At 31.2% G+C, this 15,436-nt stretch overlaps 1 protein-coding gene across 6 annotated transcripts; it reads left to right on the top strand.

Moving 5' to 3' along the window:
- Positions 1-240: 240 nt before the first annotated feature.
- Positions 241-10,882, top strand: LOC129953350 (serine/threonine-protein phosphatase 2B catalytic subunit 1-like). 6 transcript variants are annotated; one of them, XM_056066474.1, is made up of 15 exons: positions 241-324; positions 512-1,065; positions 4,325-4,528; positions 4,617-4,741; positions 4,820-4,931; positions 6,480-6,625; positions 7,083-7,222; positions 7,277-7,354; positions 7,511-7,604; positions 7,770-7,895; positions 9,323-9,404; positions 9,525-9,563; positions 9,763-9,850; positions 9,923-10,020; positions 10,534-10,882. In XM_056066474.1, the coding sequence occupies exons 2-15, from the start codon at positions 870-872 to the stop codon at positions 10,764-10,766; spliced, it is 1,761 nt and encodes a 586-aa protein (XP_055922449.1). In that variant the 5' UTR covers positions 241-324; positions 512-869; the 3' UTR covers positions 10,767-10,882. The 6 variants fall into 6 exon arrangements, with proteins under 6 accessions (XP_055922449.1, XP_055922451.1, XP_055922448.1 ...); XM_056066476.1 differs by having other exon boundaries at positions 250-324; positions 864-1,065; XM_056066473.1 differs by having other exon boundaries at positions 310-324; positions 409-1,065.
- The last annotated feature ends 4,554 nt before the right edge of the window (positions 10,883-15,436 follow it).

Genomic DNA, 15,436 nt, shown 5'->3' with positions numbered 1-15,436 from the left:
AAAATAGTCGTTTGAGTATTGAGTATTATTAACCAAGGAACAAAGACGGCTTTTCTTTTTGAAAAAAAAAAAAAATAAAAAAAGCTTTTTATTTCTGGCTCTTTTCGTCTATCAAAAATACTGCTGGTTGTTTGATGAAACGCTGACAATGAATATTCCCAAAAAAACGCTAGCTGAAACGTTTTTGAGACAAAATGTGTTCTGCTTTATTCTATATACACACTTTATGCCTTTATGCATGACTTTTGGTGGCAGTCTTTTGAGATTTATTCTATTAAGATTGTGGGCATCGCGCGAAATAATATAAAAAAAATAAAATTATAGGTAACGATAAAATAAACACACATTTGTATCTTTTGTATTTATTTATATATTAAAACCAAAACTGAAACTAAAACTGTTTTGCAGATATATAAAAAAATAAAATTCTGCGAATAAAATAAGTATTGAAAACTTGAATATCAATTTCGGTTAAAAATTATTTGATATATTTTTTTTTTATATTTAAAAGGACAACTTTTCTCGTGCAACCAACAATACGTTTAAAAAATAAATAAATAAATTCAATTGATAAAAATGTAAATAACGTTTTGTATATTATAACCAAGCCCTCAGAATTCGCGCGTAAGGTTAGCAACGCGAAGTCTCGTAAGTTATTTTTAGTATTTTTTATTTAAATCAAAAAAGTTTAAAAAAATTACATTAGTCATCACACATCACAACGAGATTAGTTGATAAAATTAATTAGGGACTCAATTTAAAAAAAAAAAAATATATTGCAAAAATTGTATTTCAAAAAAATACAAGAAAATAGTGAAAAACTTTTAAAACATTATTGGTACAATTTTCATTTGCGACGATAGTGTAAAATGTCTTCGCCACAAATAAGTTCGGCCGCGGCGGCGGCAGCGGCGAAAAGTGTTAATCGGCAACAAGTGAAAGACAGTGCAAATACAACAACAACAAAGCCAAAAACAACAAGTGCAACTACAAAAAATGAAAATAAGCAACAACAAAAAGAAAAGCCAACCAAATATTCTCAAACAAAAGAGCGAATAGTTGATGGTAAGTAGTATTATGATTAGAAAGCGTTTAGTTTTTCTTATTTAGATTACAAATATAGAATTAGTTTCAATATCAAAAAAGTTTAAACATTGACAATGTAGACATATTTTTAAATAATAAATGTCCTTGGCCTTGTTCAATAAGTTCAAGAACAAAACGTAGGCAGTTATATGACCGACCGTCCAGATATTAGGTAAAAAGAGGGAAAGCATAGGTATTTGCGTGTCATGTGAAGAAATAGCAAAAAGCTGTGTTTCGTAGATACAAAATTTAGAACATCATTATAAGAGATTATTATAAGATGTTATTTTGTTTGTTTGAGGAGGGGCGCATTCATGAGCTGTACACTGGTCGAGAAAACTAAATTTGTTTTTGTTGCACAAACAAAACAATATTTATTTAGAGGATTAAGATGTTCGAAATTCGAATCTCGCATTTAAATTTATTTTTCACATCAAATTTTCGAAATATGCCTATTTAAAAATGTTGAAAACAACAACAAAAAACTAAGTTCTTAAGGCTAAAATTTCTTAGCAGTAAATTAAACGATAATTTAAATCATTTTAGTATCTTTCTTAGTTCCTGGAAATTCTCATTAGTTATGAGTCAATTCGACAGAAATTTACAGATCTGTATACCTCCCAGATGGAAGGATAGGACATTCTTGGAGGATGAGTCAATCCATTTTTACACAGATGGGTCAAAAACAAAAGAAGGGGGTGGTGGAGGTGTGTACTCTGAACGACTGAAATTAAGTCTCTCATTCCGCCTTCCCAATCATTGTAGCGTGTTCCAGGCGGAACTTTTGGCGATAAAGGAAGTCTTGTCCTGGCATAAAGAAAACGTGATATCAACATCTGATATCCGTACTGTCTCAGATAGTCAGGGTGCTATTAAATCACTGGACACTGTCTCTACAAACTCTATAACAGTCCATTCCTGTCGATCATCTCTAATGGAGATGGCACAACTGTTTAATTTTCACCTTTGCTGGGTGCCAGGAAGAGTACAGTACAGTCCATCCTACCACGTTTGGCATGTACTGGCATACCAATCGCTACTTGTAAACTGTTGCTAATGCAAGACGTTGTGAGGACTGCAGGCACCAGCTGGAACAACATCACCACGTGTCAAGTCACAAAAAACATCTGGCCAACACTGGATTTAAAACGTTCAAGGTGCTTGCTCTTTCTAAGCAGATCGCATATAAGCTCGATAATAGGTGTCATAACCGGACACTGTTTAAATAGAAAATCACGCCATGAGACCAGGCGTATTCTCAAATGACTTTTGCAGAAGCTGTATGGACGAGGAAGAGGAAGAAATAGTTCTTTTCCATTGAGCTTAGGAGGAAGCCTCAAGATTCATGTGGTATCACAATGGGCCATTAAACTGGCCTAAGTGTGCCCGTTTCCATTTTGGACAGCCACTATAGCCTAACCTAACATAACCTATGAGTCTTTACTTGAATCTATATGAAGTTTTGAGCGAACTTTGCATTTGATTATTTGTATTCTTGATATCGAATCCAAATTTTAATTTTGACCATTTGCTCAAGTTTAAAAAAAATTCCCGTTTTCAACATTATTATAATACTATATTTTGTAATATATTTAAAAAACTTGATATACAAGAATTGTTTAGGCAATAGATTCTTTACAAGAACAAAACTTACTTTCAACCCGTTGAAAAGTGTTTTAGCATAAATGGTTTTAGCGTTTCTGTCAGATTCTTGTAAGACAGGTGCAATATAAAAAATGTTGAAGATATTCGAATAGTATATGAAAAAATATAAAGTAGGTAATATGAAATAATATAATTATTTCAACTGAATATTGAAGAAAGGGATTAAAGATTTGGTTACCATAACGGATTTTACCTAAAAAAAGCTAATTCATAAATTAAGATAGCCCCAAGAAACAAAAAACCTTATATATGTGTTTGTCAGTTTTTAAAACTAATAAATATTTCAAAAACCTAATGATACATTCATTTTGAAGTCGAATTGGAATTAAGACCACCAAAACCCATTGGAAAAGCTCAATTTTATTGTCAGTGAAAAAACCCATGCCTTATTTGGATAAATAATGTTTAATATTTTTCTAAAAATCACTGATAAAAATAATGACATTTTTAATTATCAAATATTACTAAAACAGTATAAGAGATTGTGCAGAAAAAAAAATGATTGAAGTCGGTTCATTAGTTTTAATTGAAAGAAGCCAATTTAAAAAAAAAAGTAAGCGAGAATAACAAAAACATTGGTTCGTTTTTGAGAAAAATCGATTTTCGATTATTAACACAAACATTTGTACATTTACGTGAAAAAACTTAAATTTCCTAATTTGAAGTCAACCGACTCAATGCTTTAGGCTGTAGGGGTTATGACAGACAGACGGAATATCATAACGACAGATTGAAAATAACGTCCAAATTTCAAAATATAACTTCTCGATATGGTCATTTATTTGGTTGTTTATTCTCAAGTCAAATAATTGTACTTTTAAGAGACTAAATCACGGAATCCTGGGTAAAACTTTTGTCTTAAAATTATTTAATAATAATTTTATGCTTAAATCTTTTGAAGGCAGAATATTTATTGTAATATTTTTAAATAAAGACCCATACCTAGAACTTAATTGTGATATTGACAATTCGCATTGTGTTTTCAAGTTTGAAACGTCCTTAACTAAGGAAAGTTATTATAAAAATTCTGATTGATTTTGTTATTCATTAAAACCCATTTAAAAATTCTACAGTTCTTGAAATTCCTGTTAGATTTGATCGATTACACTGGTTGACAAAAATACGTTCCGTTGTACAAACAAAACAAAACTTTTTTAAAGCATTAAGATACACTAAATGTGAACCTCGCCTTTGAATTTTTCTATCACACCAGGTTTTTAATTTATGTATGCCCTTTTAAGAATGCTAAAAACACACAAACGGTATTTTAAAGCCTAAGTCAAAACTCAAAATATGTCTTAACAATTAATTGTAGGATCATTTTAAAAAGTACAAATCTTTTTCTTTTACTAGTAGATGTTGAGCGTTTTTTTTAGATTTTTGTAAGACATTTTTTGACGTGTTTTCCAATTTTATATGAAATAATTTAAATATTTTAACTAAATATTGAAGAAACAGATTATAGATTTGGAAAACCATAACAGGTTTTAGCCGCAAAAATCCTTGAGTTTTATGTCTAAAATCGAATTGAATTCATACCACCAAAACTTAAGCTTCTTTGTTATTTTTGCAGAAGTACCATATCCTCCAAGTCATAAGCTTACAAGTAGTGAGATTTTCGATAATAAAAATGGAGAGCCAAACTTTGAACTACTGAAAAAACACTTCATTATTGAAGGACGAATCGAAGAAGAACCAGCCTTACGTATAATTCAAGAAGGTGCTGCTTTACTACGAGCCGAAAAAAATATGATTAATATCGAAGCTCCTGTTACAGGTAAGTAGTAAACCTCTATTTTATTTGTTAAATATTTGTTTATTATTTAATAATTTAATTTTTAATTTAAAATTTAATAATTCTTAAGTTTGTGGTGATATACACGGACAGTTCTACGATCTACTTAAGTTATTTGAAGTCGGTGGCCCCCCTGCAACTACAAGATATCTCTTTCTCGGTGACTACGTTGACAGAGGATATTTTAGTATTGAAGTAATTTCTTTTTAAAAAAATGAACATTTTTGGTTAAACAACTTTTGAATAATTTAATTTGTATTTTTATAATTCAAGTGCGTACTGTATTTGTGGTCTCTTAAAATATGTTATCCAAATACTTTATTTTTACTCCGCGGTAACCATGAATGTCGCCATTTGACTGAGTACTTCACCTTTAAGCAAGAATGTAAGTCTTTCGTAACTGCAAAAAATAAGCTAATCACGAAAATTCAAAATTTCAAATTTTATATTATAGTTATATGCAAAACTTATAAAATATAGATTCTTGACCTTTTGATGTTATGTTGTAGAAATAGATTTTCAAAAACTTTTGTTGGCTACACTATAAGCGAACATCCAAGTTAGATAAGAGTATTTATGTGAGCTTACTTTTAGGTTTTCTATACATGCATTATAGATATTTGCTATCCTTAAAATTTTACAAACTTTTAAGTTATTATATTTTTTTTTTAAATTAATGTACTTAATTCATAATCTCTCTCTGGTCCGGGAGACTATTGCGTTCACAGTTAAACACCTTCCATTTTTATTAATTTTAAAATTTAAGTTGCCACAATAATTATTATTCATTATTTTATTGCAAAAAATAAAGCTCATGAATAAGTTAATATCGTCGCTGCAGATTATCAAAACACAGTAAATTGAGGACGAATAACATAAACTTACATTTTATACATTCAGCTTTTAAGCTATGGTTCTTAGGCTAAGGGCCTAGTTATAGTTAGCATTGAAATCAATCCGGAACACAATTAAATTAATTGCTAAAACAATATTTTTCTATTTAACAGGACTGAAATTAATTTTCCTGAACATCTAATACGTTTATGTCAAAAAAGAAACGAATCGTTCCACTGATTTTTGTTCTAATTTTACACAATTCCAATGACAGATATCTGTCACTGTCAGTAAATATTTTTCGGTGGATTTCAATGGTCGCATTTACAAAGCTAGTGGCTACGTAGTCAAAATTCAACTAGCTATGTGAATACAAAACTACACTACAAAGCTAGTCAATCTGGAACTGTCATATTATTGACAAATGCAAATATATAAAATAAGAAACTTTTTTGATTTGATAACTTTAACTTATCTTTTGTCTTTTTAAATTCAATAAAATCAAATTTAAGACACAATTTGAATGATTTATATTTGAATTTAAATACTGAACGATTTATTTCATTTTGAATTCGTGTGTCTTTACCGAGCAGCTGATTCTGAAACATCAAATTCATTCTCCACTAACTTTGTAGCCGATTTTTTTACACTAAGTCGGAGGGGAAATTTCAACTACTTTTGTAGTTAGATTTAACCAATCAGAATCCCTTGACTACGTAGCCAATAGCTTTGTGAATGCGACCAATGAGAACATTTTGTAAATGACAGATATTTTAATTCCAATGAATGATTTTAGTGATGAGGTTATTCATTTACAGTGACAGTGTAATAATAATACAAATTTAAGATATTAGGAATTTAAGGAACTTCCACTTATTTTCAATAAAATTAATCTTATATCAAGACGAAGAATTCTTATTTACAATCCTTAACAGTTTTTCCTATAGTGCAGCGAGCAAAAGTTTTTATAGTAATAATTTTCAAAAATTGTAACAAGCATAGTAATTAATTTTAATATTTAATATAATTACTAAAACATAAATATCATTATTATTTTTATTGTTATTACGTTTATTTTTTTGTATTCGTTAAATATAAGGCAAAGTCAAGTACTCGGAGAAGATATATGATGCTTGTATGGAAGCATTTGATTGTTTGCCATTGGCCGCTTTATTAAATCAACAGTTTCTTTGTGTGCATGGAGGACTATCACCTGAAGTCTATACCTTGGATGATATACGAAAAGTAAATCAACACATTTATTTTTTGTATTAAATGCAAAACATCAGTTTAGGAATCGGCTAAGGTGATAAGATATTATGACAGTTTTGATAGTCAATTTTATTAATCACCAAGCTCTCCTCCTGTGTAAGGTGATATAATTCAATTTGGTTCATATATTTTGCTTGCCAAGGTGGAATTAACAAGAGCTTACAGAGGAAGTATGAAATTGACTTCTTTCCTTTTTCTGCTTGTGTCGAAAACCGCAAACTTTCCAGGTCAAAAGAATGAGTTTGAATCAGAAAAAAAGTAAATCAAGGAATAGCTGCACTATTGAATTTAATGCAAATGCTATTTCCAAAAGACTGTCACCTTACACAGGTCGAACTGGTCGTTTTTAGTCACTTTAGCCGATTTCACACACCAGGGAAAAATAAGTTTTTAAAAAACAATAAGTCAATTTAAAAAATAAATATTAAAGCTGGACAGGTTCAGAGAACCACCGGCCTATGGACCTATGTGTGACATTCTTTGGTCTGACCCTCTGGAAGATTTTGGAAACGAAAAAAACTCTGAATTTTACTCTCACAATTCGGTTCGTGGGTGTTCTTACTTTTTTAGGTAAAATGTTGCTAGAATTTTTGAACTTTTAATAAATATTTGTTTTGTGAGTAGCTATGGAGCTTGCTGTGACTTTTTACAAAAAAACAATCTTCTATCTATAGTGAGGGCACATGAAGCACAGGATGCAGGGTAAGTTTGTATATATTTGTAAATTTTATATTAAAGCTTAATTTAAATATCACAAATAGAGAATAGTACCTTCTGATTTTCAAGATCAAATTATAATTTTATAAATTGTATTTTTTTTTTTTGTATTTTTATTGAGCTGTTTTTGTTTCTCTGCAGATATAGAATGTATAGAAAAAACCAAGTAACAGGATTTCCTTCGCTCATAACAATATTTTCAGCACCAAATTATTTAGACGTCTATAATAATAAGGTGAGTTTCTATTTTATTTATTTTTTATTTTAAAATAATTTTCTTCGAATTTCTCTTGAGTTATATTAAAATTAGATTTGTATAAATTATAGTTCGCTATATAGTCCATCACTGGATAAACTTAAATTTTCAAAAACCATGTGTTCCTTTTTTTCTTTTCTTAAGGCTGCTGTGCTTAAATATGAGAACAATGTGATGAACATAAGACAGTTTAATTGTTCTGCCCATCCTTATTGGCTTCCCAATTTCATGGATGTATTTACATGGTCGATACCCTTTGTAGGTGAAAAGGTTCGTAATAGATTTCAACATATTAATATACATCTAGTTTTAAAAAAGTATTCTATTAAACGATGCTTCTTGAGTTGGTCGTTAAACTAAAGTGATAGATTTTAAGTAAAAGCTCTTTTTACTACATAATTCCATTGTATGGTGAGAAGTTTTACACCTGTTTCTAACGGTTCATGGACCATATCTCTGATCTACCTACCATACAATGAAATTATGTACTTTCAATAAGCTTTCAAATTAAAGCTTATTTTAAGATAAACGCCCATTGTCATTTAAAAAATTAATACAAGTTAATTAAGTCCGGAAAATTCTCTATTCTAAGATTTAAGAATTCACCTGTTAATTTTTTTTTTCAAAAATTCAAATGCCATTTGATTTCTTATTAAAAATTTTGTTTGAAAATAGTTGTAGCTGTTTTTTTAAATTATTTTTCTGTATATGTAAAATTTTCAATTTTAGTTTAAAACACCTAACATTTCAATTTGGTAATAAAATGATACATTTTCGAGATATCGATACAAATTTTAATATTTGTTTATAAATCAGAAATATAAACAATGACATTTTTGAGAAATCAAAACGAACTTTTTTTACCGGTGCATTTTTTAAATCTGAATACAGGAAATATTAAAAAAAAAAGAACTAGTTGGGTACATGAACAAGTTCGTGCGATCCAGGCGTACATTTTATTTTGGATACGTTTTGCAGGTACACCTAGGAACGAAAATAGAAACATTTAAAGGATAAAGTCTTCAAGGAAGCTTTATTAGGGCCCAAAAAGGCATATGTCATCATAAACGTTATGCAATTACGGCTTCAAAAGATTGAGAAATACTGAATACAAATAGTTTTTTGTTTTGCATTTCCTTGAAGCTTGGAGTTTGAAGTTTGGTAACCACTACTTCACGAGGGTATTATGATTCCTTTCCCAGCATCGACTCGGAATCATGCACATCTACATCTACAACATCTAGGCAATGCAATGAAGTTTTATCGTAGGCAGGAATATTAAAAATTTAGGATATGTCGAGCAGTAGGGCAGGTAAGTAATCTATAGCTATGATTTTAGTATTCATAATTTTATTTTGGCTTGAGTTATGCGTCTAGATACCGGGGTTCTAATTCAGTCTCCAGTCTTGAAGTTAAAAATAATGCGGAGTAACAGTGTTAAAATAGCTTTATCTAAGTCTACATTCTACATCCTTCTTTACTTTGAGAATGTAAGAAACAACACTGGCTCCGCTTACCCAAAATCTATAATAATGTCGAAAAACAAATCATATTATTGAACTGGCCTCAAAATTTATATGTGTTATAACTTAAGAAGCACCGTTTAATGACCGTCAAAATTAGCATACTACTATTCTAACCATAAATCAATATTTAAAATTTTAACTAGCAGAAAATGTTTCATTGTGTTTCTCCAGGTAACCGAAATGCTAGTGAATATCTTAAGCATTTGTTCAGATGATGAATTAGTGTCTGAAGTAGATGATAAACTGGAAGCAGGTTAGTATTTTTTTTTTTTTAAACCAACATGTTCGTTTATTTGACTGTTTTTTTTAAATGTTTGTATATTTTGTCATTTTACTATTTTACCAAATAAATGTGTTTCAATGTGAATATTAGAGCTCAGGAAAAATATAACACTAGTCCCAGTTAAACCCGGTAAGCATTTTTAATTTGCCTTGGGTTATATTATATAAAAAGAGTTTAATAATGTTGTCAAAGCTTTATGCTTGATCTAAAGTTTTTATCAGATTTTCGTCAAATTTGAATAATTAATCTAATTAGCAATTTGTTTTTGAGTTTTTTGATTTCAAAACTAATGTGCATCCACCTAATGGTATTTATTTATTTAATACAGCTGGAAATGTTTCGCAATTAAGAAAAGAAGTTATTCGAAACAAAATTCGTGCCATTGGAAAGATGTCTCGAGTGTTTTCAATATTAAGGTAATGTTTTGAATTAAAAGTAAGGCCGCCAAAAAATTGCGCTTATCGGATTCTCATTTCAACTGGTTTTAGGGAGGAATCAGAATCTGTTCTCGAATTAAAGGGCCTCACACCAACAGGGGCTCTACCAGCCGGAACATTGTCAGGAGGAAAGGCATCATTAAGAAATGGTAAGCTTGTGAGTGAGTGAGTGAGTGAGTGAGTGAGTGAGTGAGTGAGTGAGTGAGTGAGTGAGTGAGTGAGTGAGTAAGTGAGTGAGTGAGTGAGTGAGTGAGTGAGTGAGTGAGTGAGTGAGTGAGTGAGTGAGTGAGTAAGTGAGTGAGTGAGTGAGTGAGTGAGTGAGTGAGTGAGTGAGTGAGTGAGTGAGTGAGTGAGTGAGTGAGTGAGTGAGTGAGTGAGTGAGTGAGTGAGTGAGTGAGTGAGTGAGTGAGTGAGTGAGTGAGTGAGTGAGTGAGTGAGTGAGTGAGTGAGTGAGTGAGTGAGTGAGTGAGTGAGTGAGTGAGTGAGTGAGTGAGTGAGTGAGTGAGTGAGTGAGTGAGTGAGTGAGTGAGTGAGTGAGTGAGTGAGTGAGTGAGTGAGTGAGTGAGTGAGTGAGTGAGTGAGTGAGTGAGTGAGTGAGTGAGGGTAAAAATGTAGTGTAAGCATAAACATCTTGTAATATTCTATAAAATCTCATTTTATAGCCTTGGAAGGATTTGCACTCAATAATAAGATTACTTCTTTTGCGGAAGCAAAAGGATTGGATGCCATAAACGAGCGTATGCCCCCAAGACGTGATACCATAGCTAGTACAGCAACTATTGACAGCCAAAATAGTTTACAAAGTAAAAATAACAACTATATTTCAGGAAAGAACTCAAGCAAACCGATTTCTTCCTCATCACCAGTAAGCAGCAACGAAAGGAATACTTCTTAAATATTTTTAAATATAAGAAATTAATAGTGTTTTTCATTTGTCTATTGTCTAAGCTCTTGTTACAATATTGCCCACAAAAATCTGTTGAACTTAAAAAGAAACTATTTTTTTATCTACATGAAATGTTTAATTTTCCAAGAGAACAACACCAAAACAAGTTATTATTGCATAGCAAGTAATGCTAGTTTATATTATTATTATTATTATGATTATTATTATTTGATATTATTATTGGGAAAAATTTCTGCAAAAGTTACCGATATCTAACTCCAGCATACAAGATAGGGGCTCGGAAATTTCAGGTGTCGTATTGAATCCCCAAAAACGAAAATACCCACGGGATAATATCCCCAAACAAATTTAATCCATTTTTATAATATCACCAGAGACGTAAGACAAATGGACAAAACCCCCAACTAAATCATTTATTTTATTGCTCGCTTAGTGATGCCTAAGTGTTGTTTGTAGTGCCGCGTGTTTCTTTTGTTTTGGAATAAGAATTGAAATTAATGATGTTTACCTAACTATTGTAACTTTCTCTCTCTTTGGGGATTTTGTGACTAAGGGTTGAACTTTGGGGATTATGGACTTAGAGATTTTCTTTTGGGGATAACATCTGGGGGGAAAATATCACCAACCCGGAAATTTCTTAGGAGCACAAATTTAAACAAAAAAAATTAAGGATAAACCAATAACATCAAAATTATAGGTCTACCAAAAACCTTTTATACATCCCTATTCTGCTATTCACGTGGATCATATATTCGATTCACCCATTCGATTCCCTTTTACACTGCCTTTGCATTCTGCTATCCATCGGGTGAACTACATTATCCCAAACCAATTTGTCATTCAAATAAACAGCTTTTCATGTACAAATCTTGGGAATGTTGAATAAATTGATTTGATTCATATAAAAATTAAGTTTAAGCAATCCACCTAAACAGAATAATTTGTATAATTTTTGGAAATGTGCAGTATTTGACTTTTTATTCCAATTGTAAGCAGAGGAATAAGAGAATCCTCAAACAGAGAGCTTCGAAACAATGTTAAAAAGTGTCTTCCTTCCCCTAAAAATATTAATACTTTTTTATTTATAAAACAAATATTCTAAATTTAGCGATAAATTAGGTTTCACTTATATTTTGCTTACAAAAATTAACAAACCAGACATCAAATGAAAAATCCGCTGCATTTTATATGCGGATTTGAATTGTATAAAATGAAAGCTTTCACGTGAATAGAAAAATACCGCGCAGTATTACCGACGTAACCGACATACACAGATTCACTTCAATAAATAGCAGAATAATGGTTAGTGAAAATCCAAGTAAAATTCCGATGAATAACAGAATAGGCCTGATAGTTATTTATTGGATATTGTTGAATCGAGTCTTCCCTCTACAGCAAAATGATTGGATTTCCAAAAAAGACTAATGCGTTGACTTCAAATAGAATTTGTGTCGCTCAAAACCAGGGAAACTTTGTGTATAGGAAAACAATATTATGCAGTTTTAAATTCTTTAGAATAAATAAATAAATTAATTGACGACAACTCTCAGCCATTTCTGTGTGTGAGAAATGTTATCAGGGATGGAACCGACCTACAGTTTTAAGCCGAATACGAACTGATTATTTGAGAATGAACTTTTCGTGACAAGAATTTTTCTTGGAGGATTTGAAAATTTCTCGCAAGAAAAAAAGAAACGTAGAAAGCACAAACAGGGATTGAACCCAAGACCTCTGGCATAATAGTCCTAGGCACTAGCCGTTACGCCATAACAGAATTATGCAATGCAGTACGAGTATTACCGACGTTACCGACTTTAATACAGATTCACTACCAATAAATAAGGCTGTAAATCCTTTATTTTTGGTAATACTCGTATGTTAAAAAAAAACTGTTTTTCTAACTTGAATCATCATTTAATACTGAAGGGTTCTAAAATCAAATTTGAATATATTAATAATGTTTCTGTATCACATTCACCCTTCTTCGGATATGCGTTGTACTTAAACGCCAATTGTCATTTTTGGAGTCGCGGCGTTTTACTGGCGTTTCGTTAGAAGTATTCCGTAAATAAAACGTCAGCATTTCTCTCGCTCTTACATTCCATAATATGATCCACGAAAACAGCTGACAATGGACATACAAATTCAATTAAAAGAAAAATGTGTTTAAATTTTTGTCTTTGTTTGTTTTTTAAATAAACTTGTTTTAAAATACAATCAACAAAGAAAAATATAGTGGGGCAAGTTAATTTTTCAAAAATAGAAAGATTTATTGATTTATAGATTTGATCCAAAGCAAATCCATTTGATTAACCGGACTTCAACTACGTTTTAATTATTTGAACAATGGTTTAACATTATATAAGTTTATAATTAGTTTTGAAATATACTTTCGTCTGAACAGAGAAGCTAAATTTGATCGAAAGTGACTTTCCTCAGCAACGTTCTATCGCAGTTCCAACCATCCTGAAGCTAGCTGCTAGCTGAAGAAAGCTACTAAAAAAAGATGTTTAAAACGACTTCAATCACCCCTATCACAGAGTCCCTCGTAGCGAGTCCCCGAAAATTATGTTACGCTACGAACACGAATACATTTACATCATAAGCCCCGAACGAATTCAAGAAAGCATTGGCACACAGAAATACTAATTTCGGAGTTTTAAAATCAGCTGATATGCGTCAAAATAAGAAAATTAAATAAAAGTTCGTTTTTCATCTTTCGACTTGTTCTTGGTTTTATTTGTTTTCGTCTTTAAAAATTGATAGTATTGTCGTTGCAATCTTTGCAAGAAATGAAGAAAATACACGAAGACTGGATGAATCATATGATTGACGCGAAGTGGTTGGAAGACACCGTGGAACATTTCTCACATCAACTACGTCTGATGACATCGACACATCGGCAAGTTAGTTCTCTTCACAAGGTTCATTTGATTCTAAAGGCTAGGACGAATTTTCGAATCCAAAAGATTGTGCATCTTTTATTCCGGTGGTCAAAGTTCATTCATTCTTATGACATGACACCTTCTTCGAGGCTGCTAAAAAAATGCATTCTATTTGCTCCGCCACCTGTAGCTTTGCATTCTTTTTTGTTCTCAACCATTTTCCTCTTGATTTATGCCTTTCAATCTAACCACACTTAAGAATTAAATTAAATTATAAAAAAGTTTGGACTTATTTATTCAATTTACTTTTTTTCCAGCTAGAGGTGTCCTTAGAAGGTGGGTCTTTAACTATTTAACTCTATTTTTACTGCCTCCCAAAACAAATTCACTTCCTCCTTAGGGATTATTGAAAATCCTTGGGCAATTTCAAGTTTTTCTTGAAGACTTTTCAAAAAGTTTTTCGAATTGAATTTTATTTGTGATAACTTTATTTGCCCTTCAAAAAAAAATAAAAAAAACATAGGTAAACACTTTCACATTAAAACAATAGTAAAACTTACATGATTCTTTTCATATATTTTATTTTTATTTAATTTATCTTCGCAAGCTTAATTTTTTGTTCGTTTTAAAAACTCCGATCAAAATAATTGTTCGTAGAAAAAACTGCCAAACTTCCTATTCACTCGGGGCTAGTGATACCAATTTTCACGAACTCCGAATTTCGTAGCCTTTTCGCACCATTATGTAAATTAAATGTACCTTCCTCCAGCTGCCTGCATCCTTTACACTGTGTACTGCGTTTTGTTTGTAATTACTTTGTTAGACCTTTAAAAACAAAACATATATATTTTTCACTTTGTATTTGAACATACATTTTTGTCAACTTGTATCCATTCACTTTGCTCATACAAAAAAATCTGTCAAACTTACTATTCATTCGGGGCTAGTGATACCACTTTTCAGAACTCCGAATTTCATACCAGAATTTTTCGATACGACGGGACCAATGATACAATTATTCGGGGGTCGTACTACGAATCTATTACGACGGGGCCTGTGATAAGGCTGAATATATTACTAGCACAACCTACCTTAAGTAAAATACTCAAGGTGAAACATCCTTAATTGAAGACTTCCCGCAAAAACATTTTCTAGTTATAAACTTCAAAATTTCGTCATTTTTGCCATTCTTTTCCATTTCTTAACAGTGATATAAGAGAATTCTAATCCTCCTCATAAAAATTCCAACCAAGCGATCCTATATTGTGGTTAAGGAGACAACTCTTTTAAAATCTTTGGCAAGATGATCATTTTGCTTCATGAACTGAAGAAGTCTTTTCATCGTCGTTGACTTGTTACCTTAAACATAAATAAAAATTTAGATCTTAAACTTTAGTGCATTTTCGTTTAAGTTGATGCAAATTTTTTGACAAAAGAAATTGGAGTAAATACGAAAGCTTTTGTTATAAAAACGAATGGAATACTAGAAATAATAAACGAATACGTCCCACAAGAGAGAAACGACAAGTTAGATTTGAACGCCTTAAGCAATCTAATTCGCTTTGGCATCTTTCGATGTAACGTTCAACGGCTTACGAAGTAAGGGTGATTTTATATAAAATTCAAGCTTTTATATCTCAGAAAAACATGATTTGCAGAATATGTAATCACTGATAAAAAATCTTTCTTTAAAATCCTACCCAAAATCCCTTTCGAATTCGAATCGAGATTAGTGTAAAGAAATCAAAAATTAACAAATTTTAATTACCCAAC

Source organism: Eupeodes corollae, chromosome X (assembly GCF_945859685.1).
Source record: "Eupeodes corollae chromosome X, idEupCoro1.1, whole genome shotgun sequence".
NCBI classification, from domain to species: domain Eukaryota; kingdom Metazoa; phylum Arthropoda; class Insecta; order Diptera; family Syrphidae; genus Eupeodes; species Eupeodes corollae.
This window is presented reverse-complemented; position numbering and strand designations above follow the sequence as displayed.

Excerpts from the sequence above, each read along its gene's own strand:
- LOC129953350 (XM_056066474.1), top strand. The coding sequence starts at position 870 with ATGTCTTCGCCACAAATAAGTTCGGCCGCGGCGGCGGCAGCGGCGAAA. Across the intron at positions 6,626-7,082 it reads CCTTGGATGATATACGAAAA|CTGGACAGGTTCAGAGAACC; the intron begins GTAAATCAACAC and ends TAAATATTAAAG. Across the intron at positions 7,605-7,769 it reads TAGACGTCTATAATAATAAG|GCTGCTGTGCTTAAATATGA; the intron begins GTGAGTTTCTAT and ends TCTTTTCTTAAG.